This window comes from Dreissena polymorpha, chromosome 11, assembly GCF_020536995.1.
Source record: "Dreissena polymorpha isolate Duluth1 chromosome 11, UMN_Dpol_1.0, whole genome shotgun sequence".
NCBI lineage: Eukaryota > Metazoa > Mollusca > Bivalvia > Myida > Dreissenidae > Dreissena > Dreissena polymorpha.
In genome coordinates, this window is record NC_068365.1 from 58,870,419 (window position 1) to 58,896,148 (window position 25,730).

Genomic DNA, 25,730 nt, shown 5'->3' on the forward strand with positions numbered 1-25,730 from the left:
TTGCAGATCTGTGCTTTGATAGACTACTGCATACAACAGATGACTAGGCCCGGTGCTTTGCAGATCTGTGCTTTGATAGACTACTGCATACAACAGATGACTAGGCCCGGTGCTTTGCAGATCTGTGCTTTGATAGACTACTGCATACAACAGATGACTAGGCCCATTGTTTTGCAGATCTGTGCTTTGATAGACTACTGCATACAACAGATGACTAGGCCCATTGTTTTGCAGATCTGTGCTTTGATAGACTACTGCATACAACAGATGACTAGGCCCATTGTTTTGCAGATCTGTGCTTTGATAGACTACTGCATACAACAGATGACTAGGCCCATTGTTTTGCAGATCTGTGCTTTGATAGACTACTGCATACAACAGATGACTAGGCCCATTGTTTTGCAGATCTGTGCTTTGATAGACTACTGCATACAACAGATGACTAGGCCCATTGTTTTGCAGATCTGTGCTTTGATAGACTACTGCGGTGCCTGAACCTCTTTTTACACATATCACATACACAGTTTTCTCTCCATTGGCGGGTGTCAAGATGGGCCTGAAGGCCAATTTTCTCTCGGAGTGTTGCAATGCAAATTAAACAGGTAAATTGCTTTGCAGCTACCTCCCTCCAGACGTGACGATTCAGGTAAACTTTCGTTGAAATCCTTGTGCCGCATTTTTCACAGGGGATCGACTTTTCAACACCACGAATGCGGCATCTAATTTAAACAAATGGAAGTGTTATAATATAATTAAATACAGAACAAAAAGACACAGAATATTATCCATAATAATACGGAACTAAACAAAATGATGGTCGTCAGAAGCCCTCCAGATATGGCGCGTAACACAATCCAATATATGCATTAAAACATTAATTTTGTAAAGGTCCAATTACGTATACTGGATTTATACAGTGTAATTTCCCATTTTTCAGTGACAATTTGCATTGAAATTTTACCTGGGCTATTATTGTCGTTAAAAACTATACACTATAATGAACACAACATTATGCACGAAACTAGTAACTAAATGTTATTTTTAAGCCGTCTAATTTTGAAAACACTATACAAAACATTTCAAATAGTGCTTTGTAACTAGGTTATCAAAAACATACTTTCGCTAAGAATGCAGTGAGAATGTTGAATTGCATTTTAATTTTTAAACCGACAGAACCTAGTGTTGTATATGAAAAATATACCACCTGTGTCTGTTGAACGCCTGTGTTGTGCAAAATATTTTTTCACTACAGACGAATCGTTCAGTCCCTCTTTGGCGCTAACCATGAAGCTTTAACCCCCACTCCGATTTAAATATCTTCCCAAAAATTTCACACACAAGCGTCAAGTTTCTTTAATTAAAGAATTACCATTTGTTAAAATATATTTCTAAAACGTTTTAAAAGGCATAAGAAACGCATATGGTTGGATGTGACACAATATTTGTAAAAATAAATCCATTAGTATTTTGACGGACAAAAATCAACTTGGAAAGAAAATGATGTTTTGTGGAAAACGAAATTGAAGAATTCCGCCAATTTTCATTAGAATTTCATTTATCATAGATAAAAAGCAATTGAGCGTATGATAAATCCTAAAAATGCCGATTACAGACTAGTTTAATTAATGGATTCTTGTGTATAAAGTCGACAGTAATGATACTTTGTTGTGGCAGAGCTTTGCATCCAATTCTTATATAGGCAGCAATGAGTATACGTACTATTGCTACTTTGAGACTACGCATAAGATTATAATAAGGTCTAAAATGCGGACAATCGTTAACTGCTTGCTGTTTAGATGTGTCGCCTACAATACTTATTTGGTGACAAGCAAACTTAAACAAAAAACCCAATGAGGAATGGTTTTTAGTTAAGTGATTATGTTGAAATCATGCTTCTGATAAATGTGTTGATTAGCATATTCCCCCTCTGTTCAAATGTCGTCAATTGAAGTTCCGTAGTGACATACTGTATTATATAGTTAATGTTTTCGTATTAGTAAACATCAGTTTGAAGACTTCCAAACATGTGTACAGTGTGCGTTTCATTATCCTTTGAATGTTCACAAACAAAATATAATAATAAGATATTTTTCAAATTTCACCGCTATTTTTGTCATGAATGTTATTCAATATATTAAATTGAAGAGTAAAATCATACTAATTCACTCGTTAAAGCAATATGTTTTAAGAAAGTCATCAAAACCACATACACAAACAGCGTTTGCATTGCATATCAGAATTTTGTGTCGAAGTGTTTTCGGAAAGTGGAAACAGTAAAGGCCATCTAATCATATCAAATTAAATTTTAGTTAGTATACTGTGTCATAGACTATCGCTTTTTTAAAACTGAAATTTCAATCATATGAGAATACAACAAAACTTACCTTAATGTGCAAGATCACAGACTGTTTCTTCAACCGGCGTTGACTTTTTCGGTCACGTGATAAAAATTGGTTCGTCCCCGGTGAATAAAGAAGTTTTCTGTCAAAATCATTTTTTTAAAAATTAACAAACACAAATGACATTTAGAGTGACTTCCCTTTATCCATTACGTTATATAGCATGCCCTTAACGACTCAGATGTAAGCACGTTTAGTTTGAGGATTCTTCTACCAAAATTAACAGCGATAAAGTGCGAAATGTTCCGCATGACTTTGCAAAAATTAACAGGAACCGCAAACTACACATTCTAATCCAACTCCGTAGACGCTTATTTCTATTTTAACGTGTTTTAGCGACCACCACAAATAAGCTAGTATTGCGATGGATAATTAAGCAATCAAAATTATCAATAATTGTTTAAAACTGAAATAAATGCTTAACAACGTTATGTTTTGGTGAAAAATGATATTATTGGAGGGGAAATTGTATTTTATGGGGAAAAATTCTGGAAGGGGAAGACGCAGACTATCGGCATCACTTTCTCAGTAAAAAAAAACCCTGAGGTCATCCTTCAAGATCAAAAGTAAAAAAATACAATTCAAGGGAACTAACAAGCTTTAAAAGGGAGATCATTTCTAAACTTGCCAAATTATATATTGAAATTTTATTTCAAAGGGGCGCAATAGGGGGCATTGTGTTTCTGACAAACACATCTCTTGTTGTATACATAAAATGCAATATTTAGTTAGTTTCCATATGCAGCTCTATGGCTTGAACCTTAGCAAGTAAATATATTATTGGCAACTGGACAACATTTACTTATTAATTTTAAAGTATTTGGGAGCAAAAAATCAAATTAACCAAAATCACAATATGAAGACTTCACGACGCAAATTTTCCAAATTTCAAGGTTTTTCGCCCACAAATTTCATGATTGGGCTGGTACCGGTACTTTTCCCAAATAGGCAAATAAAATGGTTGTCATCATTATAAGGAAATTCATGAATTATAGTGGATTAAGTCTCCAGGTAACTTTTTGGCGACATTTTACATTCAAAATATTAACAAGTTAATATTAATACAATATTTTTTAAATTGTATCCATTTGAGAGAAAAAAAACTTGGAATTGTTATAGAAAATTTTATCGAATATCTTTATTGTAAGTGTAAATTTAGTAAGGATTTCTCAAAGAAATGTTGTGAATACATTCCCAGATACAAAAACATTGTTTTAAAGGGACAATGTTAATTGCTTAAAATAAAAACATACGCTATACTATAGGTTGGTCTGAACTTCTATTTCACAGGATCTCGAACACAAACCAGTAGTGTGGATGTCGCGCAATTCTAAGCCAACCCCACGCTACAAGGAGGCAGTAGAAACCCCGCCCCGCTCTCCGGAGAGACCCGCCGTGAAACCCCAGGCTGGGGCCAAGGTCAAGGCCAGTGAGGGTGATCATGGAAACCAGGGCAAGGGTAGTTCAAAGAGTCCCAGCTCATCTGGGACAGGTGTGTGTTGTATTTATGATTTGTGTTGCAAGATAGCAGTATAGAGTTAGATAGCATGGAATATGTTTGAGTCATATATCTTGAAAACATCTTGAATATTATGTACATGTGTAATGTTGTATTATTTTGCTAGAATATTGACAGCTTCAACAACATCCTATGTGACTTATAACTAAGATGCACATACTTTTGGTAAGCAGCTTCACTGAAAGAGTTCTGTAAGTAAAATGTTCCAATAATATATACAATACTTTAAATCCAAGAATATTTTTTAATAGAGTTTTATCAAGCTCATTATCAATTTAAGCTTCAGGTATGTTGATTTAATTTTGTTTGTATTTTAGCCCAAAGAACCTAATTTACATGATATCTGATAGATTTGAATCAGTTGAACGACTTATTTCATTTAATAGTTTCAAAATCAATGAAAATCTACAAAATTTTAGAGTGTCATGCTGGTGTTAAAAGGGTCTACATAAGGTGTGTTAAAAATACATATAGGTTTTGGTCATACTGAATGGGTGAAATATATATGATACATTCTTAGGGACAACTTTGCTTGAGGGTAAAGTGTCGTCCCAGATTAGCCTGTGCAGTCAGCACAGCTTCTTTTAAAGGTGCCTTTTCTCAGATTTTTGCATGTATTGAAGTTTGTTATAAAATGCTTTACATTGATGAATGTAAACATTTGAACTAAATACCTCCAGTTATAAAAACAAGAATGAAATTTAAAAAAAGAGAAATCTTCCTTAACTGTGTTTGAACGACTGATCCTTGGAGTAAAAGTCAAGCGCTTTAACCATTTGGCCATCCTTGCACATATAGTGAATCAGTGTGTTGTATTTTATAATTTATACAAGCAATCCTTGTAATGTCACAAAATATAACGATAACAACAGAACTCTCCAAATTATTTAAATGTTTCATGTTTGTTAACGCTTGATAATTTTCAGGTTATTAAATCGTAAATGATGGATATAATGGATATTTTAGAGAATGGCAAATGTTCAGTTTGACTGTTTCATCACAAATATCATTTCAACAATGAACATATGCTAATCTGAAACAATTTTTTACAACATTGTCAATTTACTAAAACGTGAAAAGGTCCCTTCAATAAAAAATGCAATGAAAGTGGAAAGTGTTGTCCCTGATAAGCATGTCAGCCTGCACAGGCTCATCTGGTATGACACAGGCTCATCTGGTATGACACAGGCTCATCTGGTATGACACAGGCTCATCTGATATGACACTATGCACAGGAAATGAGCCAGGTTTTCCCAGAGCTTGGCTCATGCTAATTTTTGAGTGACAATGTCCACTGCAGTGACCCCTGTACAAGGCAGCCCACAGAAAGGGGCCAAGGGCTCCACGGAGAAACCCTCCAGCAAAGGAAAGGCAACTCCGTCAAAGGAGGTCACCCAGCCAGAGGTTGAGGTGCAAATCTCGCACTTTGTCAACCCCACTGAGTTCTACCTGCAGAAAAAGGACGCGGGAGACCAGGGCCTTAACCAGTAAGTAAAAAAATGGGGGATGTCAAAAGATTATATTATAAGGTTTGGTCAGAAACAGTTATGTTATGTAAGTGACACTAAAAGTGCCTTAGTGGGTATTGTGCACAGATTTTATTTATGTCCCCCAGTCTATACTTGTGGACATATTGTTTTTGCCCTGTCTGTTGGTTTGTTGGTTTGTTGTCGTCAAACTTTAATATTGGCCATAATTTTTGCAATACAAACACATCTTGTTTTTAATGTCTTGAAAATGTACAATCTGTATGTAATATTTATATCAAATCTATAATGCTTGGAATAATCGTGAAACATTATAATACGAAGAAATAAACTTTTACAATAAAACTTTGTGTTGTCTAGGAATCTCACTCAAGACCTTTTGGAGCACAATATTACTGGCTACTAATATGCAATTCAAGCTTGAGTATTTTACAGCAAATTTTTTAAAATATTCATAAATAGTACGTATTTTCCAAATCTGAATTGCAGCATTACAAACATTTAATTTTTGATCAATTACAATTCATTATTGTCTGTAAACAGTTAAGTATTTTTAACAGTTTTATTAGTCAGGTGTGTTATATTACTTGTTTACCTGTAATGTATGTATTTTTTTTAATGCCCCCGAACGTGGGCATATAGTGATCGCATTTTCGTCTGTCTGTCCATTTGTCTGTCACACTTTAGCGTTTAGGTTTTGAAAAATGCTCATTACTTCTATGTTACTTCAGATGTAACCTTCATATTTGGTATTCATGTGTATATGGACAAGGCCTTTCCATACGCAAACAAATTTTGACTCCTTTGACCTTTACCTTGAACTTAGGGTCTGCGTTTAGGTTTCAAAATCTGCGTTAAGGTTTCGAAAAAGTGTTTTTTGGGGGCGTATTTCTTCCTATGGAGATAGCTCTTGTTTAAATTTCCAACATTATTTTTCAATGTCATTTTTCCAATGTGTGGACAAGTCCCTTCACTTGTTTGCTAGTGGTCTTATGTGTACATTTACACTTTCACATATTGCAGTAATTTTATGGGTTTTAAATAAAAGTCACATTCTATTTTATGTAATCACTTTCAATCTGAATCAGTATTTACTTAAAGTGTTTGTTTTCTCGGAAGGATTATTGCAAGATTATGAAATACTAGGAGTAGGATTACTCTACTTGTGAAATTTGTTAGTTACTCATGTATGGTTGAACCTATTAGTAATTTCCTTCATTAATTGTAATTGAATTTCTTATAGTAAACCGAAAGTGTTCGTGGATTTCACAGGCCAATCTGGAATGAAACTTTACGCACCTGCAATAAGCCTTGTTTTCCCCAGAATAAAGCTTGTATGACTGGTATGTTCTTTTTCTCCTTACAGGTTAATGGTGGACCTACACCATGCGTACCACAACACTGAGGTAGAGCAGATTGCTCTGAAGAAAGGCTCGTTTTGCGCTGCGTATTCCACCAGTAAGGGGCGCTGGTATCGCACTAAGGTCATCAAGCTGCTACACCATACACTGCTGGAGGTAGGGAGTTCACACGGCAACATTTATGCATAAATTAGGCAAACGTTTCAGGCAACATTTATGCAGAAATTAGGTGTAAATTTCGAGATAGTTCATACCTTGATGAAATGCAGAAAAATACTGTTCAATTCTAATAATTACAACATTTATTGTATATTAGCCATATTTTTTAACTCTTTAGGCATCAAAGGACTTCTGAGTATGAATATATCTTGTTTGTTTCGGTTTTATCTTTGTCAATCTACCAAGTGTTGATGTTTGTGGTGAATTAATTTATTACTTTGAATAATGGAAAGCAACATTTTATGTTAACAAAATATAATGGCCACTCGCTACTCTTAAAAAAAGCAGAATGGTCATGACTACGTATGTGTTAATTTGCATATGCAATTGATTTATTAAGAAATGTAAAATTCTTGGATATCCTATTACAATGCGATTACCCAATGATATTGTAAAAACTTGAAATGTACATTAGACATGATCATGAAACTTGATATACAGATTGGGCATTATATTTTATATTAGTCAGAAGGTGTTCATTGACTATGGCTCCATGTCTTTGTGGTGTTCCTTCTAGGTGTTTATGATTGACTATGGCTCCATGCCTTTGTGGTGTTCCTTCTAGGTGTTTATGATTGACTATGGCTCCATGTCTTTGTGGTGTTCCTTTTAGGTGTTTATGATTGACTATGGCTCCATGTCTTTGTGGTGTTCCTTCTAGGTGTTTATGATTGACTAAAGCTCCAAGTTTGCATGGCCTTTTTTTTTACAGGTGTTCATGATTGATGAAGGTTTAAATTCTTCAAGGCCTTTTACTTACAGATGTTCATGATTGACTGTTGCTGCAAGTCTTCAAGGCCTTTTACTTACAGGTGTTCATGATTGACTATGACTTCATGTCTGATAGGCCTTTTCTTTACAGGTGTTCATGATTGACTATGGCTTCAAAGAGGTCCTTAGCACCAGCAACGTACGGGCAATCCTGCGACAGTTCCGACGTCACGCCAGCTTCTGTTTCCCTTCCAAGCTGTACGGCTTGCAGCCCACAGGTGGGATGGCGGAGTGGTCGAAATCTTCCATAGAGTTCATGCAAGATCTGGTCACCAATAGGAGACTCTACCTTATCAAAAGGGTGGGTAACTTGTTTACAGTTGAATGATAGCTCCAGGTTGACACATAGAGAATACTAGGTTAGCGTTGAATACAGAGAAGTTTATGTTGCGAGGCTTAGAACGCCGGAAGCGCGAGCCTTGGCGAGCGCTTTCGGTGTTTGAGCCGAGCAACATAAACTTCTCTGTATTCAACGCTAATCCTAGTATTCTATTTATCCCATTTGATTTTTTGAACGTGACATTTAACATAAATAGATCTAATAACCTTAACAAGAATTTTAATTCAGTCATAAAAGCGCTTAAAATCTAACAAATGTAACCATGCGTAGTGATATACATGTATTTGTTCAGGTACACAAAATAGTCTTTAAAAAATTCACACACAAACTGTAAAACAAGTAAAAATATCACCATATGCCTCGATTCAATTTTACGCAGTATGCGAATTTTAACACATTACGACCGCGAAAAGACGATTTTACTTTACTATAATTCATTTTATTTTCGAAAGAAAATGATCAAAATCCAATATGGCGGCGATTGCTCCTGACAAAATGCTGTCGTCTGTCGATGTCAACATACATGTACACCATCGACGACCTAGTTCTGGCTACCATAACTTTAAATGTCGATTTTTATGATTTTTGACTGGCGCGACTTTGTACAGGTCTGTCAATACTATATAAACTGTACGCTGAAGTTTCTTTAGCTATCGACGACCTTGACAATTTTGACAAGTAAACAGACAATTGCAGCGACTGACACTTTATTTGACTTAATATACAGGGCAATACGTTTTCCGACTTCGGACGACGAATTTAAGGACGCGCAGAACGTGTTTTTTTATATAATGTTATGGGTATGCCGTGTGTGATCCGATGCATCAATGGCGCCCATGTTAAAATTATTTCCCCGAGAACAGGGAACGACAAAAGTACAAACAAAAATCAAAACACGTAAGAACTAGTATCTTACCTTTAATTATCCTTTAAAATCCATCTAATAATCCATTTAACTCAATAATTGAAGATTTTGCATCTAGGGTCTTTAATAATTATTTTAGCATAGTTAAATAAAGACCCTCATGCCATCCTATCACTTTATTCAAATGAGTTTATGAACTCAATAAACTTTCTTCTTCGTCACACGCTTCGTCATGTACTCTACATTACTGCTGTTCAAATGAACCGGAGCAGTTTATCTAATAATAGCCGTTGGTAAACTCGGTTGCATTTGCAGATTTCTGCATACAAACATAATTATGTTAAAACTTGCACAATGTTTTATTTATCTATGGTAAATGCCCTTACTGTACGAGAAAATAATTTAATATATAAATACACAAAGAATGGAAAACATTCCAGTACACAACAGATAAATGAGTAGAAAATTCCCGTGTGGTGCTATTTTTACCATCTTATACTTTACACAGCTCTATGCCTAACGTGAATTAAATGGGAAAGCAAACATAGCAGATTATTCATGAATTGTGCGATATGTGTATGGCTTGTTGTACATTCTTAATTTTTAAGTTAAATGTCAAAAGTATATGCATTGGTTATAAACAATGCACATTACACGAAATAAGGAAAATGTGATCAATTGACAATTCAGATATGTCGACATACAGTACATGTAGAAAACATGTGAAATAAGTCGCGTTTATAATAAATCGTCAAAAAATGGGGAAAATGACGCAATAAGAATGTCATTTTATGACGCAATCAATCAGCTGATTCATTATACGGATGGCGAAAAATTATGTCATATGACTAGATATAAAGGTTGAAGGTCGTATAATTTTGAAGCTTAAGTTTTGTCGACTTTGTTTCTTATGAAAAATCATTCAGTGGTAAAGTAAATATAAATAAAAAATAACAAAACAAAAATCGTGTAATTTTATATTTTGGTGAATACTGTATGTCATATATATTTTTTTCTGCAAAATATGCACATTTTCCTCCAATCGGTGACCATAAAATTCGATCAATGAACCAAACAATATCGACCTAATTTTAGCGCATATCGCATGACGTCATTTAAAAAGTAGTCCGTGCACGCGACAGGTATATTCCACAGTGTTGAATACAAGCAAGTATATTCCACAACGTGTTATACCGTCAATGTCGCGGTGAAAATGGGATAAAGTGGAGTTCGAAATACAACATGCAATTATCACATAAATTTTATAACCAAACACATGGAACTGAACAAAGACTTTGTAATGTAAGGGCTCTGATTTTAGGATTTAAAATGTTTAAACAGGATTTGCATAAGATTGTTATTTGTCATACTGTAGATAAATTTGCGAAAAGTATTTGTAAAAATATAGCAAGCTTACAATTTAAACTACAGTTAATATAAACAACACATACTTTGAAATACAAAACCTTAACAACACATTATGCTATATGGTACAACACCATCATCTTTTCAATAGAAACATGATTCAACAGTAAAAAGGATTTTATGAAGCAAGTTATTCTGTAAAAATTTACTTAAACTTTATGAAGATATATAATTAACGGTTACGGTTGAACTTGCAGCAAAACGCGGGTGAAGACAACCGGCTGCCTATTGACCTGATATATGAGGAGTATGTGGAGGAGACAGCCCTGGAACCAGGCACCCGAACATTCCACTCAGTCATTGATAAACTCAAGGGACAGGGCCTGGCTATACCCATACCCAAGTGAGTTGTCAGTTACTGGCGTTATTAAGGACACTAAAGTACTAGAAGTCCAGTACTCACACCTACTCCTCTGTCATTAATAAGCTCAACTGTCAGGGTTTTGACAAACCCATACCAAAGTGAGGTGCTAATTGCGTATGTATGCGCACTAAGTACTTGGGGTATGGGACTTGCACTTTCCACTCGCTTGTTTAGAAGCTTTTTGGTCACGAGTGAATAACTTACACACAAGAATGAGTTTGTATGGTAAGGATACAACATATGAGTCTTTCCTAGAGAAAACCAATGCTTAGTACGTATGTTAAGCTAATCCAATTATGTACTTTAAGCCTTTATGGAATTTCAAGAAATTCACTTAAAAACTATTAATAGAAAGTGATTAATTGGATTGAAGTGTGTGGACTGCACAAACCATTGGGGGATGACACTTAATGCACATGCATGGAGTTGATTTGTATGGCCACGATATGTAGATATCAATCGGTTGTGTACATGTCAAGCTTATTACTTAAATATTAGGTTTGAATGTAGATTGAAATTGGCTTTAATTGATGCTTCCAATGGAAAGTTATTAACTTGTACATTCTTATTTTTGTCTGTTCTTAACAACATTGCACAATTATTGTATAAGGTATAAAGCAAAAAGATGGATATATGCATATCATTAAAATTACATTTTTGTTTCCCAGAAAAAAGAAAGAAGAATCAATTAAGGAGAAAGAGAAAGTGTTTCCAGTGTTGTACTACAAGAAAGCAGAGGCGGAGGTAAAATCAGGGGACAAGGTGATGCCTGTTTATGTGGACTATGATGCAGTCGTCCACTGCTATACGATGGAAGGAGGTCAGTACTGGTTTATCAGAAAATGGTTGAACGGTGAGTGTAACAGATTACTTGGTGTAAGCCATAGTTGCTGCCCTTGTGCTGTATCCATTTTTTTACCCTTTACCACTCTCATACTCTCTTTGATGCATTTGTTGTCTCTTAAAAAAATCCAATTTTATTAGCTCGGCTGTGTTTGGAGAAAACCCGAGGTATTCTCATAGCCAGCTTGTCCGCTGTCAGCGTCGTGCTTAAACCATAACATTGGCTCTAAAATCAAATTGCTTCCACCTACAACTTTGAAACTTCACATGTAGCTGCACCTTGATGAGTTCTACACGCCACACCCATTTTTGGGTCACTAGGTCAAAGGTTTAGGTCACTGTGACCTTTAAAAAAACAATTCTTATGACTAGCTTTCATTTATTCAAAACTGCACCCACAGACGAGCGTTGGCATCTGCTATGCTGTGCTCTTGTTTAAAACATCTCTTACTAGATTAATGTTTTAAAGGGTTCATGTCCAACCGTAAAGTATTGATGAGCAGCGAACAGCATAAAACATGAATTGACTTGGAGCTTTGCATAGGCTGTACTGTTTTTATACTGATTGCATGTTCATAGCCATTTCAAATTTTCTTCAGAGTGGAAAAAGGTTAACAACAGATGCTGCCTCAGTGCTTTATTCCATGTTCAAATATAATTGACGCCCCATGTGTTTTCATACCCCCACAAACGAAGTTTAGGGGGGTATATAGGAGTGAACTTGTCTGTCAGTCGGTCTGTCAGTATGTCTGTTGGTCCGTATTAAGTGTCCGCTCTCTAATTCAAGTAGTTTTCATCCGATCTTCACCAAACTTGGTTAGAAATTGTATCTACATGATGTCTAGGCCAAGTTCGAACATGGGCCTTGCCGGGTCAAAAACTAGGTCATGGGGTCACTGCGTTTTAAACATTCAGCATGTCCGCTTTCTAATTCAAGTACTTTTCATCCGATCTTCACCAAATTTGGTCAGAAGTTGTATCTAGATGATCTTAAGGCCAAGTTTAAACATGGGCCTTGCTGGGTCAAAAACTAAGTCACAGGGTCACTTAGTGTGTTTTAAACATTCAGCATGTTGCCCCCTCTCTAATTGAAGTAGTTTTCATCCGATCTTCACCAAACTTGGTCAGAAGTTGTATCTAGATGATCTTAAGGCCAAGTTCAAACATGGGCCTTGCCGGGTCAAAAACTAGGTCACAGGGTCACTAAGTGCGTTTTTAACATTCAGCATGGTGTCCTCTCTTTTATTCAAGTAGTTTTCATCCAATCTTCACCAAACTTGGTCAGAAGTTTTATCTAGATGATCTGAAGGCCAAGTTCGAACATGGGCCATGCCAGATCAAAAACTAGGTCACAGGGTCACTTAGTACTTTAACACATTGAGCATGGTGTCCGCTCTCTATTTCAAGTAAATTAAATCCGATCTTCACCACACTTGGTCAAAAGTTGTAACTAGATGATGTGTAGGTCAAGTTCGAAATTGGACCATGTCAGGTCAAAAACTAGGTCACGGGTTCACTAAGTGTGTTTTAAACCTCACCATGTTGTCAGCTCTCTAATTCAAGTAGTTTTTATCCAATCTTCACCAAAATTGGTCAGAAGTTGTATCTTTATAATGTCTAGGGAAAGTTTGAATATGGGTCAAGCCGGGTCAAAAACAAGGTCACGGGGTCACTTAGACCGTTTTAAACATCACAATGTTGTCCACTCTCTAATTCAAGTAGTTTTCATCCAATCTTCACCAAACTTGGTCAGAAGTTGTATCTAGATGATGTCTAGGTCAAGTTTGAATTTGGGCCATGCTGGGTTAAAAAAAAGGTCACGGGTTATCTTAGTGCGTTTTAATCCTCACCATGTTGTCCGCTCTCTAATTCAAGTTGTTTTCATCCAATCCTCACCAAACTTGGTCACAAGTTTTATCTAAATGATCACTAGGACAAGTATGAACATGGGCCATTCCGGGCCTAAAACTAGGTCACGCGGTCACTTAGTGCGTTTTTTAACATTCAGCATGGTGTCCGCTCTCTAATTCAAGTAGTTTACATCCGATCTTCTCCAAACCTGGTCAGAAGTTTTATGGAGATGATCTTAAGGCCAAGTTAGAACATGGGCCTTTCTGTGTCAAAAACTAGGTCAAAGGGTCACTTAGTGCATTTTAAAAATTGAGCATGGTGTCCGCTGTTTTTTTGTGAAGACGACATGCAAAATATTATGTGTCAATGCGGCATGTGGGGGTATTCGTCATGTCTGTGACAAATCTCTAGTTACCCTTGTTTCAACCATAGTTGATGTCACAGTTTTTATTTTGCAACCACCTCCTCCCTTTTTTGCCTTGAAGACTTGATAGAAAATTCAAGGGTTTGTAGTTTTACCTTTTCGTCAGTTGTTCAGAATCTTTTTTGGATCATTTTGTTTCCACACAATGTATTGATAACACTTACATGTAAGATCATCAAAATTGTTATGTGGGTTACTTAGGAGGAAAAGAAGAACACTGTTGATTTGAGGTCAAAGGTCAAGGCCACAGGGTTTGTAACATGAAATTTGTAACTGCACATTTAGTGTTGTGTCATATCATCAAAATTGTTACTAGTTACTTATGATGAATGTAATTGATGAAACCTACCACCTATAATCTTAAGAGGTCAAAGTCATATAGTCTTGTAACATTAATTTGTGCAATATCTCTAGAATGCATTTCCTAAAATCAAGTGATATGCTTGTTATTTGGAAGGGAAGTAAGAAGCTTATAAAAGTTGAAATGCCTTTAAATTACATTTGTTCTGCAACAGGGTTGGCCCTTCATTTACACCTTGTGTTTGACAAAATTAATGCCCTTGCATTAACATTTTGTTACTGCCAGAGTTATTACCCTTGCTTGAAAACCATGTTACTGCCAGAGTTATTACCCTTGCTTTAAGACCTTGTTACTGCCGAAGTTATTACCCTTGCATTCATATCTTGTTTCTGCCAGACCTTTCATTTGCACATTGTTTTTGCAAGTGTTATTGTCCTTGCTATCAGAGCTCCAGATAATTTTTTCAGCCCGTGGAGTATTTTACTCATGAAATTTTTAATTGACGAGTAAAAATCAAAATCCGATAATTTTAAGGAGTATTTATGTTCAAAGGATCAGAATTAATAATACATTGTACATGTACTGTTAAATACTATAACAAGCAGTCTTGTACACAATAAAGCAATCACTTTTGTTTTATTGTACAGTTTTTATGTGTTTTTTTTTGCCATTTATAAGCAGCCATTTATCTCTTTTTCCGTCTTGATTTAGCAAGCCACTGTTTAGCACACACTGGCTCAATTTTGAGCCACGGGAAACATTATTTCCAGTTAGAAATAGTCTTGTCTGTGACCTTATTTCCGTTATGTTTCTTTCTCTGCACCGATTTTATAACATCTGTTAATATACTGTCAATATTAGGGCGTACTATTTTTTCTGGTGTTTCTACTGACGATGTCCACTTAATAAAATCGACCATTTTTAACTGGCTTGCCATTACTTTTTAGTTAATTTACATGACAATAAAACACAAACACATGCAGACGCTGCGGCATATGTCACAAAAAGCGCTTTCGGGACAGAGACTGTCGATCAGGACGGCAAATATCATGACGGTCATATGAAAAATAAGCAAGCAGCAAGTTTTCGCATTACATTATGATTCAAGTGTGTTCATTGATTGCAAACTGGATTTCAATATATCTTACAGGTTCAACATGTGCTTAGTCACGTTATCTGAATGGTAAGCGGGTGGTATCTGTAAAACTTGTTTATTATATATGTGTATTTCGGCTGCCATTTAAACAGTGCTTGAAGGAAAAAGGTTTATCCATAGTGCCACACAAGAGATGAACTGATAGCAAAAATATATGCTTGAAGTTGGGCGATTAGGGTTTTATCGAATGTGATGTCATATATTTCAACATAAGCGTATATCGATTCTCAACAATGCAGCGGGGAGCCCTTTATCATGGGCCAAAATGAAATGATACCGTTCTGACTGAGGAGTAAATTAGATCGGGAACCACACTCTATACAAAGATGGTGATGTTACTACGTTTTTACCGGTGTGGACACAATGACGGGAATAAGTCATGTTTACATGAATTTATATGCATGTATACACGGCTAATACGCATTTTAAGTCATGCGTATTTTCTTTTGTTTCATGCGTATTTTACGCAAATACGCAGCTTATCTGGCCCTCTGCTTGCTATGTTTTGATACACATCCCTTTAAGAAATTCAGCTCTTTCAAAAATAATAAAAACATGATCAGTGTTTTAGAATAATATGTTTGAGTTATTCCAGCATTCAAGTATTTCAGACATATTTATGTCAGCATTTCTTCCAAGCAATCTGCATTGGGGAAAAAAAGCTGCTTTTCATAAATTATAATACCTGCCAATAACCAAGTTGCACCAAGTCGCATTGGTGTGTAAATACTAAGTCCGGCATCATCTCTGCAGATGACGTGTTCCAATCAATGTGTGATAACCTGCAGCAGAAGTTCAAATACAGCGACCCGCACGGCCCGGAGCAGAAGTGGGAGGCGGGACAGGCGTGTGCTGCCTTCTATGAGAGTGATCAGTCCTGGCATCGTGCCAACATAGTTCAGGTGGACCCTGATAAAGTGCAGGTAGGCAGCAAGGGTTTATAAGGGCCAAGATTTTAAATATGCAGGTTTTAAAGTATAAAAAATTATGTACTGGCTTCAGTAGGTGCACTTGGTACTAGATCATCTGCTTAGATTGCTTAAGCTTGCCCTGTAAACGTTTGAGTGTTAGCAGGTTGACTGGCCATAGTTGTATGACTGAAATTTTGTACATATGGTAAAAAATGCTAACATACAAAATATATTACCATTTATATCTTTAACGTGAGAATAATCATACCATTTAACATTTTTACAATGTTATCTTCCATTTTTAATGGGCTGAAATAGTCACTTAGGTTTGGTTCTTTAGTAAATTGTCTGAGTGTTCTGCACTTTGTGTTTGCATTGTTTGCCCACTGTTTTGAAATTTTCTGTTTTTTGTGGTTTAATTGTATGCCCTTGGTGTCTGAATTGTATGCGTTTTCATGTGAATTGTCTGCCCCTGTGGTAACAGGTGCACTTTCTGGACTACGGCAACTCTGAGTGGACGGGGTATGAGAAGTTGCGGGCGGATGTTGAGGAGTTCACCCACGTACCCCAGCAGACCTTCCTGTGCAGCCTCCATGACATCAGGCCAGTAAGTAACCTGCATGCAGGCAGTGACATAATGCAGGCCAGTAAGTAACCTGCATGCAGGCAGTGACATAATGCAGGCCAGTAAGTAACCTGCATGCAGGCAGTGACATAATGCAGGCCAGTAAGTAACCTGCATGCAGGCAGTGACATAATGCAGGCCAGTAAGTAACCTGCACGCAGGCAGTGACATAATGCAGGCCAGTAAGTAACCTGCATGCAGGCAGTGACATAATGCAGGCCAGTAAGTAACCTGCATGCAGGCAGTGACATAATGCAGGCCGGTAAGTAACCTGCATGCAGGCAGTGACATAATGCAGGCCAGTAAGTAACCTGCATGCAGGCAGTGACATAATGCAGGCCAGTAAGTAACCTGCATGCAGGCAGTAACATAATGCAGGCCAGTAAGTAACCTGCATGCAGGCAGTGACATAATGCAGGCCAGTAAGTAACCTGCATGCAGGCAGTGACATAATGCAGGCCAGTAAGTAACCTGCATGCAGGCAGTGACATAATGCAGGCCAGTAAGTAACCTGCATGCAGGCAGTGACATAATGCAGGCCATTAAGTAACCTGCACGCAGGCAGTGACATAATGCAGGCCATTAAGTAACCTGCACGCAGGCAGTGACATAATGCAGGCCATTAAGTAACCTGCATGCAGGCAGTGACATAATGCAGGCCAGTAAGTAACCTGCACGCAGGCAGTGACATAATGCAGGCCAGTAAGTAACCTGCATGCAGGCAGTGACATAATGCACGTATGATCCTCACTCTAGGAAAAAGGGGTCTTACCCTTTACCACTTAGATACATATTTTCACGCATTTTCCCTTGGAAAGTTCTATTTTATTGTCCCGTACCGGTTTCATCGGAGGGGACTTATGGTTTGTGCTCTGTGAGTCTGTCTGTCTGTCACACTTTTCTGGATCCTGCGATTACTTTAAAAGTTCTTCATATTTTTTCATGAAACTTGAAACATCGATAGATGGTAATGTGGACATTATGCACGTTGTTTAATTTTGTTCCTACGTCAAAAATTCTGGTTGCTATGGCAACAAATAGGTTTTCTGGATCCTGCGCTAATTTTAAAAGTTCTTCATATTTTTTCATGAAACTTGAAACATGGATAGATGGCAATATGGACATTATGCACATCATTTCATTTTGTTCCTTAGTCAACAATTCTTGCTATGGCAACAAATAAATAAAAAAAGTCTGACAATGGTGGAATTTCTGACAATGATGGAGCCGGTAGGGGACATATATTACTTTGCTTAAAAGTGGGACAGGGTAAATGCATGTGCAAAAAGTGACATCCCAGATGAGCTGATGCATTCAGCAGAGGCTTATCTGGCACAACAATTAGCTGGTGCATTCAGCAGAGGCTAATCTGGCACAACAATTAGCTGGTGCATTCAGCAGAGGCTAATCTGGCACAACAATTAGCTGGTGCATTCAGCAGAGGCTAATCTGGCACAACAATTAGCTGGTGCATTCAGCAGAGGCTAATCTGGCACAACAATTAGCTGGTGCATTCAGCAGAGGCTAATCTGGCACAACAATTAGCTGGTGCATTCAGCAGAGGCTAATCTGGCACAACAATTAGCTGGTGCATTCAGCAGAGGCTAATCTGGCACAACAATTAGCTGGTGCATTCAGCAGAGGCTAATCTGGAACAACAATTTCTACATAAACTGGAATTTTTGCTAAGAAACAAGTTCCTTTAAATACAAAATACCATAAAAGTGTTTAGATTGGCAATGTCCTGTACTTTAAACTGTTTTATGTATGTGATTATATACTGTGTACATTGATGAGACTATAATGAATAAATATAAATACACGAATGTTCATTCGAATCATATAAAACCGCTGGTCCTTAAATTCATATACTGGACACATAATTCTCTTATGTTATACTCACATGAAAGTGTTGTCCCAGATTAACCTGTGTTGACTTCACAGGCTAATTTGGGATTACACTTTAAGCACATGCATAATATATTAGCTGCATCATGTGAAAAATGTCCAACCCTTAGTTACTGATGAGCAGCAAACAGCATAAAAGTTGTACAGACTGCAAGTAACTTGCAGGCTGTTCTGGTTTTATGCTGGTTGCAAAAGCTATTTACATTTTGCTTCTTATGGGGAAAAGGATTAATATCTGGAGGGACACTGCTCAGATATGTCGTAAGGCTTCTATTCACTTTGAAAGCTCATGTAATTGAAAAAAAGAGTACATATTTGTTTCAACCAAAGTACTTTATACCGAGGTTCATGAAACAGTCTCTAGGGATAGAACAGATTACAATTTCAGTTACAATTTTAAGAAAAATATCAGCAATAACAATAACAATAATGTGTTCACTCTACAATCTACACTATTCATCTTTTAGGATACAATATTTGTTTTCTTTACTTTGAGTCTCAGTTATTTTTAACAAAGATTATACTGTTATTCGTCTTCTTTTAGAGAGAGTGTGAAGAGGGTGCTTTCTTCACATTGACATGGGACACATGTTTTATTTAAGAGGGCAGAGGGACAGTTTTATATTTCATTGATAGCCTGTACTCTGGTGTTAGTAATAGGAATGTATATTGTTAAGTTTAAAAGAGAACTAATTTAATCAGTTACATGGATTACATTAAAAGGAGAATAAGATAACTTGTGAGGTCGCAAATAAGCAGGTGTCTACCTTGGCCCTTAAAATTTGTAATAGGCCTCTACATTTTCTGATAAAACTCCTTATGGCTACTCTAATTGTGAAGTACTTAAATAACTTATGTGGACCATTGTGGTAACAAAAGTTATTTTGTTATCCTGCTTGTTACACTGACAGATCTATATCTCAATTACATGAAGATTTTTAGAAGGAGGACACATTGCTTGAATTGCTCAGCAGATTCAGGTGTATTCTTCAGATCTCAGAAGACGGGAAGTGGGCAGACGACATAATTGCCATGATGCACAAGGAGCTGGTGAATAACTACTGCACCATCAGTGTCGTGGTAAGTAAACCTCATAGACGATCTTGTGAACAATTACTACACCATCAGTGTCGTGGTAAGTAAACCTTATAGAAGATCTTGTGAACAAGTACTGCACCATCAGTATCGTGGTAGGTAAACCTGATAGAAGATCGTGTGAACAAGTACTGCACCATCAGTGTCGTGGTAGGTAAACCTGATAGAATATCTTGTGAACAAGTACTGCACCATCAATGTCCTGGTAGGTAAACCTGATAATAGAAAATCTTGTTAACAAGTACTACACCATCAGTGTCTTGGTAAGTAAACCTCATAGAGCATCTTGTGAACAAGTACTATACCATCCGTGTTGTGGTAGGCAAACCTGATAGAAACTCTTGTGAACAAGTACTGCACCATCAGTGTCGTGGTAAGTAAACCTCATAGAAGCTCTTGTGAACAAGTACTGCACCATCAGTGCCTTGGTAGGTAAACCTTATTGAAGATCTTGTGAACAAGTACTACACCATCAGTGCCTTGGTAGGTACACCTTATAGAAGATATTGTGAACAAGTACTGCACCATCAGTGCCTTGGAAGGTAAACCTGATAGAAGATATTGTGAACAAGTACTGCACCATCAGTGTCGTGGTAGGTAAACCTGATAGAAGATCACTTGAACAAGTACTGCATCACCAGTGTCATGTTAGGTAAACATGATACAAAAATATTGTGAACAAGTACTGCACCATCAGTGTCTTGGAAGGTAAACCTGATAGAAGATCTTTTGAACAAGTACTGCACCGTCAGTGTCTTGGTAGGTAAACCTGATATAAGATCTTGTGAACAAGTATTGCACCATCAGTGTTGTGGTAGGTAAACCTGACAGAAGATCACTTGAACAAGTACTGCATTATCAGTGTCGTGTTATGTAAACCTGATAGAAGATCGCTTGAACAAGAACTGCACCATCAGTGTCATGGTAGGTAAACCTGATAGAAGATATTGTGAAAATGTTCTGCACCATCAGTGTCATGGTAGATAAACCTGATAAAAAAATCTTGTGAACAAGTACTACACCATCAGTGTCGTGGTAGGTAAACCTGATAGAAGATCTTGTGAACAAGTACTGCACCATCAGTGTTGTGGAAGGTAAACCTTATAGAAGATCTTGTGAACAAGTTCTGTACCATCAGTGTTATGGTAAGTAAACCTGATAGAAGATCTTGTGAACAAGTACTGCACCATCAGTGTCGTGGTAGGTAAACCTGATAGAAAATCACTTGAACAAGTACTGCACCATCAGTGTCGTGTTACGTAAACCTGATAAAAGATTGCTTGAACAAAAACTGCATCATCAGTGTCGTGGTAGGTAAACCTGATAGAAGATATTGTGAACAAGTACTGCACTATCGGTGTTGCGGTTTATAAACCAAGTCAATTTCCATCAGAGGCATATTCACACTTAATTTAATGTTGTGTTATTATATCACACAAGACGTGTAAACTAGATATCACCCAATTATTTATTCCGGTCAAGGGTAAAACAATCAGTTTTGATCAGTATTATCAATTTTGTCCCAATGTACAAACTGACAAGTGAAAAAGTGATGGAACTTACCTTGTAATTTAGGGTTGAAACAGGTAACTATAACAGGTTAACTGAATATAGTAACAGCCTTACATAGTGAAAATGGCTATGTGCATACAACATAAAAGTAGAACAGTCTGCGAGTAACTTGCAGTCTGTTCAGGTTTTATGCTGTTTGCTGCTCAGTATTTAAGGGCCTAAAATGAAGCCTTTAAAACATGAATCTAGTAAGAAAGGTCTTTAATAAAAGGTTACTTTCTAAGGGACTGCAAATATGTAAAAATTCCGACAAATCGAACGAATTTTCTTTTTATTTTATGCTAACAATTGATTTTATATTTTATCATTCTGGACAATATAATTCCAGATTTTGGCACCCAGAAATGTTATTACATGTATTTTTAAATTAAGCTACTCCGTATATTTTTACAAACATTCAATGCAGAGTAGTCGCCCTTGGTAAAAAGTGTAAAATTTGGGGTCACAATGGGGAACCCACAATATCTAAAATAGTTCCGGTAAAACAATGAAAATTATAGATTATTTTCACTGTTTTTTTTCATTGTTTGAAATGTTGAAATATCAGGTTTATCTCACTGATATTTCTCTAGAAACCATCAGAAAGAGTAAAATAAATAGTAATATAACACCTCAGAGATATTGGTCCTTCTATATCTAAATGACTGGTTTCAGTCTGTAAAATGCAATAGAGAAACCTTAGGGTATATGGACCGGTCACTATTTTTTGTATATGGACGGTTCGGGGTTACACAACACTAACTGTGCACTGTGTTGAAGTGTTTTATTGAACAGCATTTACACTATTTCAGCTTTAACAAGAGTAAAAAAACAACAACTGAATTTAGACTAAATGACACGCTAACCTCAATGCCAACGTTAATCCAATGTTTATAACAATAAAGTCGAAACAATATTCACTTCCATTTTCTATTCTTGCATTCTTTATCGAAACTTATTTCAAATCGCACTATTTTATTGTATTTCTATCGAAGTTTACATTATGTATGATAAACACATAATCCGAAATACGTTTTGCATTCGTTCGATGCCTTAAACAAATAACTAACTGTTTAAAAAAACAATACCACGTCCGACATGTCCTTAACATCCAGAACATTTAGCTCCAACTTGAATGTTTCGTCAGAGAAACTACGTCACACGATATACGTCATCGTTTGCGCATTCAGATGAATGAAAAATAAAAGTACGGAAAGCCGGTACAACACTGTACAATGATACAGGGGACTCTCTTCAATTTAATATAAGAAAAAGTAAACTCCACTTCGGTCCCAATGGCATTATAGTGACCAGCCAGGCAGCCAAAAACTGTATATCGGTCCATATACAGTTTGTGGCTGACTGGCTGGTCACTATAATGCCAAAGGGACCTCAGTGGGGTTTACTATTTCTTAATTAATTTAATATAGTTTTATAGGTTTCGATGCAATAAAGCTCAAATGAAATCGAGCCTCATTCTGTGACAATAGAGTTTAAATCATGTGAATATAGTGTCTTCCCAGATTAGCATTTGCAGTTTGCACTGGCTTATCAGGGACAACACTTACTGCTTTGACTGGATTTTAATTAAGAAGAGTCTTGCTTTAAAAGATAAAAAAAAATAGAAGCTAAAAGTGTTGTCCTTGATTAGGTTGTGCAGACTGCACATGCTTATCACTGTAGACACTTTATGCACATACATTAGACCATTTTTCCCAGGCTTCGATTCAAATAAATTAAACCAAACACTTTCCACCCATCCATATGCAGGAGAAGCTAGGTTTCACCAGCAAGCACATGACAGTTTTCCTCGAGCTCAACGGTGAGGACTATGGCTCGAGACTGGTCAAGTTTGGACTGGCACAGAGAGGGGAGTACATCACTGACATTGAGATGATGAGTAGGAAGATACAGGAGGCCATACTGGTAGGTGCAGGAGATTCCAATGCTGTAAACTCTGCAAAAGTCCCTTAGCCCTATTAAAATACCAGTTTAACTTTAGGAGGTCCCAACAATTCCTGAATACTGGCTTTTATGGCCGGTTTACAATCCTGGGTTATTATCCCCCGCCAAAGGTGAAGAGATATAGAATAGCATTTTCCTTCCGTCAGTCGTTCTGTCTGTCCATCATTCTGTCCGTCTGTCATTCAGTCCGTCTGTCATTCTGTCCCTCCGTCTGTCAGAAAAAAAATTGAAATTTGGCAAGGATATTGATTCAACAAATTTGCTTGTTACAACATGTCTGTTGACTGGCCAATTAAGTGGAGTTTGTGAAAGTAGTGTATATAGAGAATAACAGGTTACTGCTGATCTTTTTAGCTCCACTGGCCAGAGGCCAGCGGGTCTTATGTCATGGTCCTGTGTCCGTCGTGCGTGCCTGCGTGAGTACGTGCGTTAGCTTTTTCTTTAAATATCTTCTCCTAAAGTACTGGTCCAATTCTGATGAAATTTCTCAGGAATGTTCCTTTGGTGAACCTCTTTCAAATTTGTTCAAATTTTGCTCCTGATATTTTTAAAATCCCAACAAAATAGGGAGTCTGTTTTGCACAGAAAGGGGTTATTTCTCAGCCCTGAAAATCACTTATGGCGTTTGGTCACATAATCATTCTATGACAGGTCTTACCCTACATTTGATTCAAGCATGTCCACACTTTGACTACCCTTGCCTTGTGAGTTGAGTTTGTTTCACTGAAATATTGTTAAATATGATGAAAAATCCAGATAATCAATCAAGTATATTGAAGGATAAAGAGTTTGGTATACCAAATTTTTGATATTGCATATGTGTGGCTGTATTGTTTGTTCAGTGTTTGCGGACTGCACAGGCTAATCTGGAAAGACACTTTACGCACATGCATTAAACCCTCTTTTCACAGAGCATGGCCCTTATGCAATATGTGTGCCAAAATCCACAAACAAATCATTGGCATAATTTCAGATTTTTTTTGCTTTTCAACTTGAAAGTTGTAAAACTTGCAGATATTAATCAAAGAGCTGTAGGCGCTGAAGGCCTGGGGCGAGATTAAGATTGACGTAAAATGCATTTAGGATGAATAGTCAGAATTTCACCCATTGTCTGAATTTATACGGATTGACCCTAGCAGTTGAGTGCGGAAGCTCTGAGACTGTAAGAAAAGACAATATTTGTGTATATACTGCAGTGTAACAGTGTACATAGGTGTTGAAGAACTGCACGATACTGGTGATGGGAACAATAACCTTTTGTTCAACACTACAGATCTGGTAGAGGTTCGTCTACATAGGTGATGAAGATATACAACAACATGGCCGCAAAAAAATGTTATTGTTGGCGTCAAATAAATCACTTTTAATGGCCTAAAATAGCTTTTTATTACATAATTAACAGATCAAGAAAATACTCATACTTCCTTTGTAATGTGTATACGAAAGAAAATTCACTCTTCCTGATAAAGAACGGTGTACAGATTGTGTACTTTGTCTCATGTGGAACTTTTCGTGCTCGAACTGCGCAGCGAAATACCAAATCCGGTTACTTCGTCTATTTTCGAGAATGATCGTGAATATTTGTTGTTGTTTTTTTCATTTTCTTTTTTTCTGGAATGTTTTGTTAACACAAAATAGAATAACAATATTTTAAAATATGTTTATGAATACCAAATATAATGTCTCAGAAGCAATTCTTCTTACTGTCTCCGTGAACACTTGATCTTTACGACCTAGACCATCAAGTCAGGAACTTATTCTCGCATGAATATGTAAACAATGTTGTAGCCAATGCTTAGAAATTTTGCTTCAATAATATTTGTTTACAATTTTTATGACACTGTAATGTTATATAGTGATGTTATGTATTTACAAGGAGGGTTATTGAGATCTGCGAAGAACTTACATTATTGCACATGAATTAAGTGGAAAATCGGAGTTTTGGAAATTTGGTTTTTGGCAGCCAGCCAAAGCTGATATGCTCAGAAATTTGTATCATTACTACGGCCTTGGGGCTATGCCCCAGGCCAAAAAATGTTCAACGCTATCATTATGATAGAACAGATGTTATAATAAGAACACAACTCATTGTTTTAAGAGAATATATATGTACAAGATTTCACAAACATTGTATTTGTATTTCAGAATAACAATCCATTTAAGAAGCCCCTCTTTGGGAATGTGGGAGACACAGTCCATGTGATGGTCACCCATCAGGAGCTGCCAAATCTTGTATGAACATTTGGAGATTTCATATCATTTCATCCGTAGTCCCTTAAGGTTGGAATATCTATAAAATGTATGTCAGTTTTGAACCCATTTCAGTGTAAAAAATTGAAAAATGAATTTT

The 25,730-nt window shown here is 36.7% G+C and overlaps 1 protein-coding gene across 2 annotated transcripts in view; it reads left to right on the top strand.

The window, feature by feature from the left end:
• Positions 1 to 25,730, top strand: part of LOC127850272 (RING finger protein 17-like) — a 121,783-nt gene that overhangs the window by 71,149 nt on the left and 24,904 nt on the right. For both annotated transcript variants that reach the window (XM_052383165.1, XM_052383166.1), the window contains 11 exons: positions 3,690 to 3,891; positions 5,219 to 5,405; positions 6,772 to 6,922; positions 7,848 to 8,057; positions 10,584 to 10,729; positions 11,419 to 11,570; positions 16,079 to 16,248; positions 16,721 to 16,843; positions 19,763 to 19,849; positions 23,186 to 23,341; positions 25,526 to 25,612. In XM_052383165.1, the coding sequence (XP_052239125.1) occupies positions 3,690 to 3,891; positions 5,219 to 5,405; positions 6,772 to 6,922; positions 7,848 to 8,057; positions 10,584 to 10,729; positions 11,419 to 11,570; positions 16,079 to 16,248; positions 16,721 to 16,843; positions 19,763 to 19,849; positions 23,186 to 23,341; positions 25,526 to 25,612 (1,671 nt within the window). The remainder of the gene's footprint in view (positions 1 to 3,689; positions 3,892 to 5,218; positions 5,406 to 6,771; positions 6,923 to 7,847; positions 8,058 to 10,583; positions 10,730 to 11,418; positions 11,571 to 16,078; positions 16,249 to 16,720; positions 16,844 to 19,762; positions 19,850 to 23,185; positions 23,342 to 25,525; positions 25,613 to 25,730) is intronic.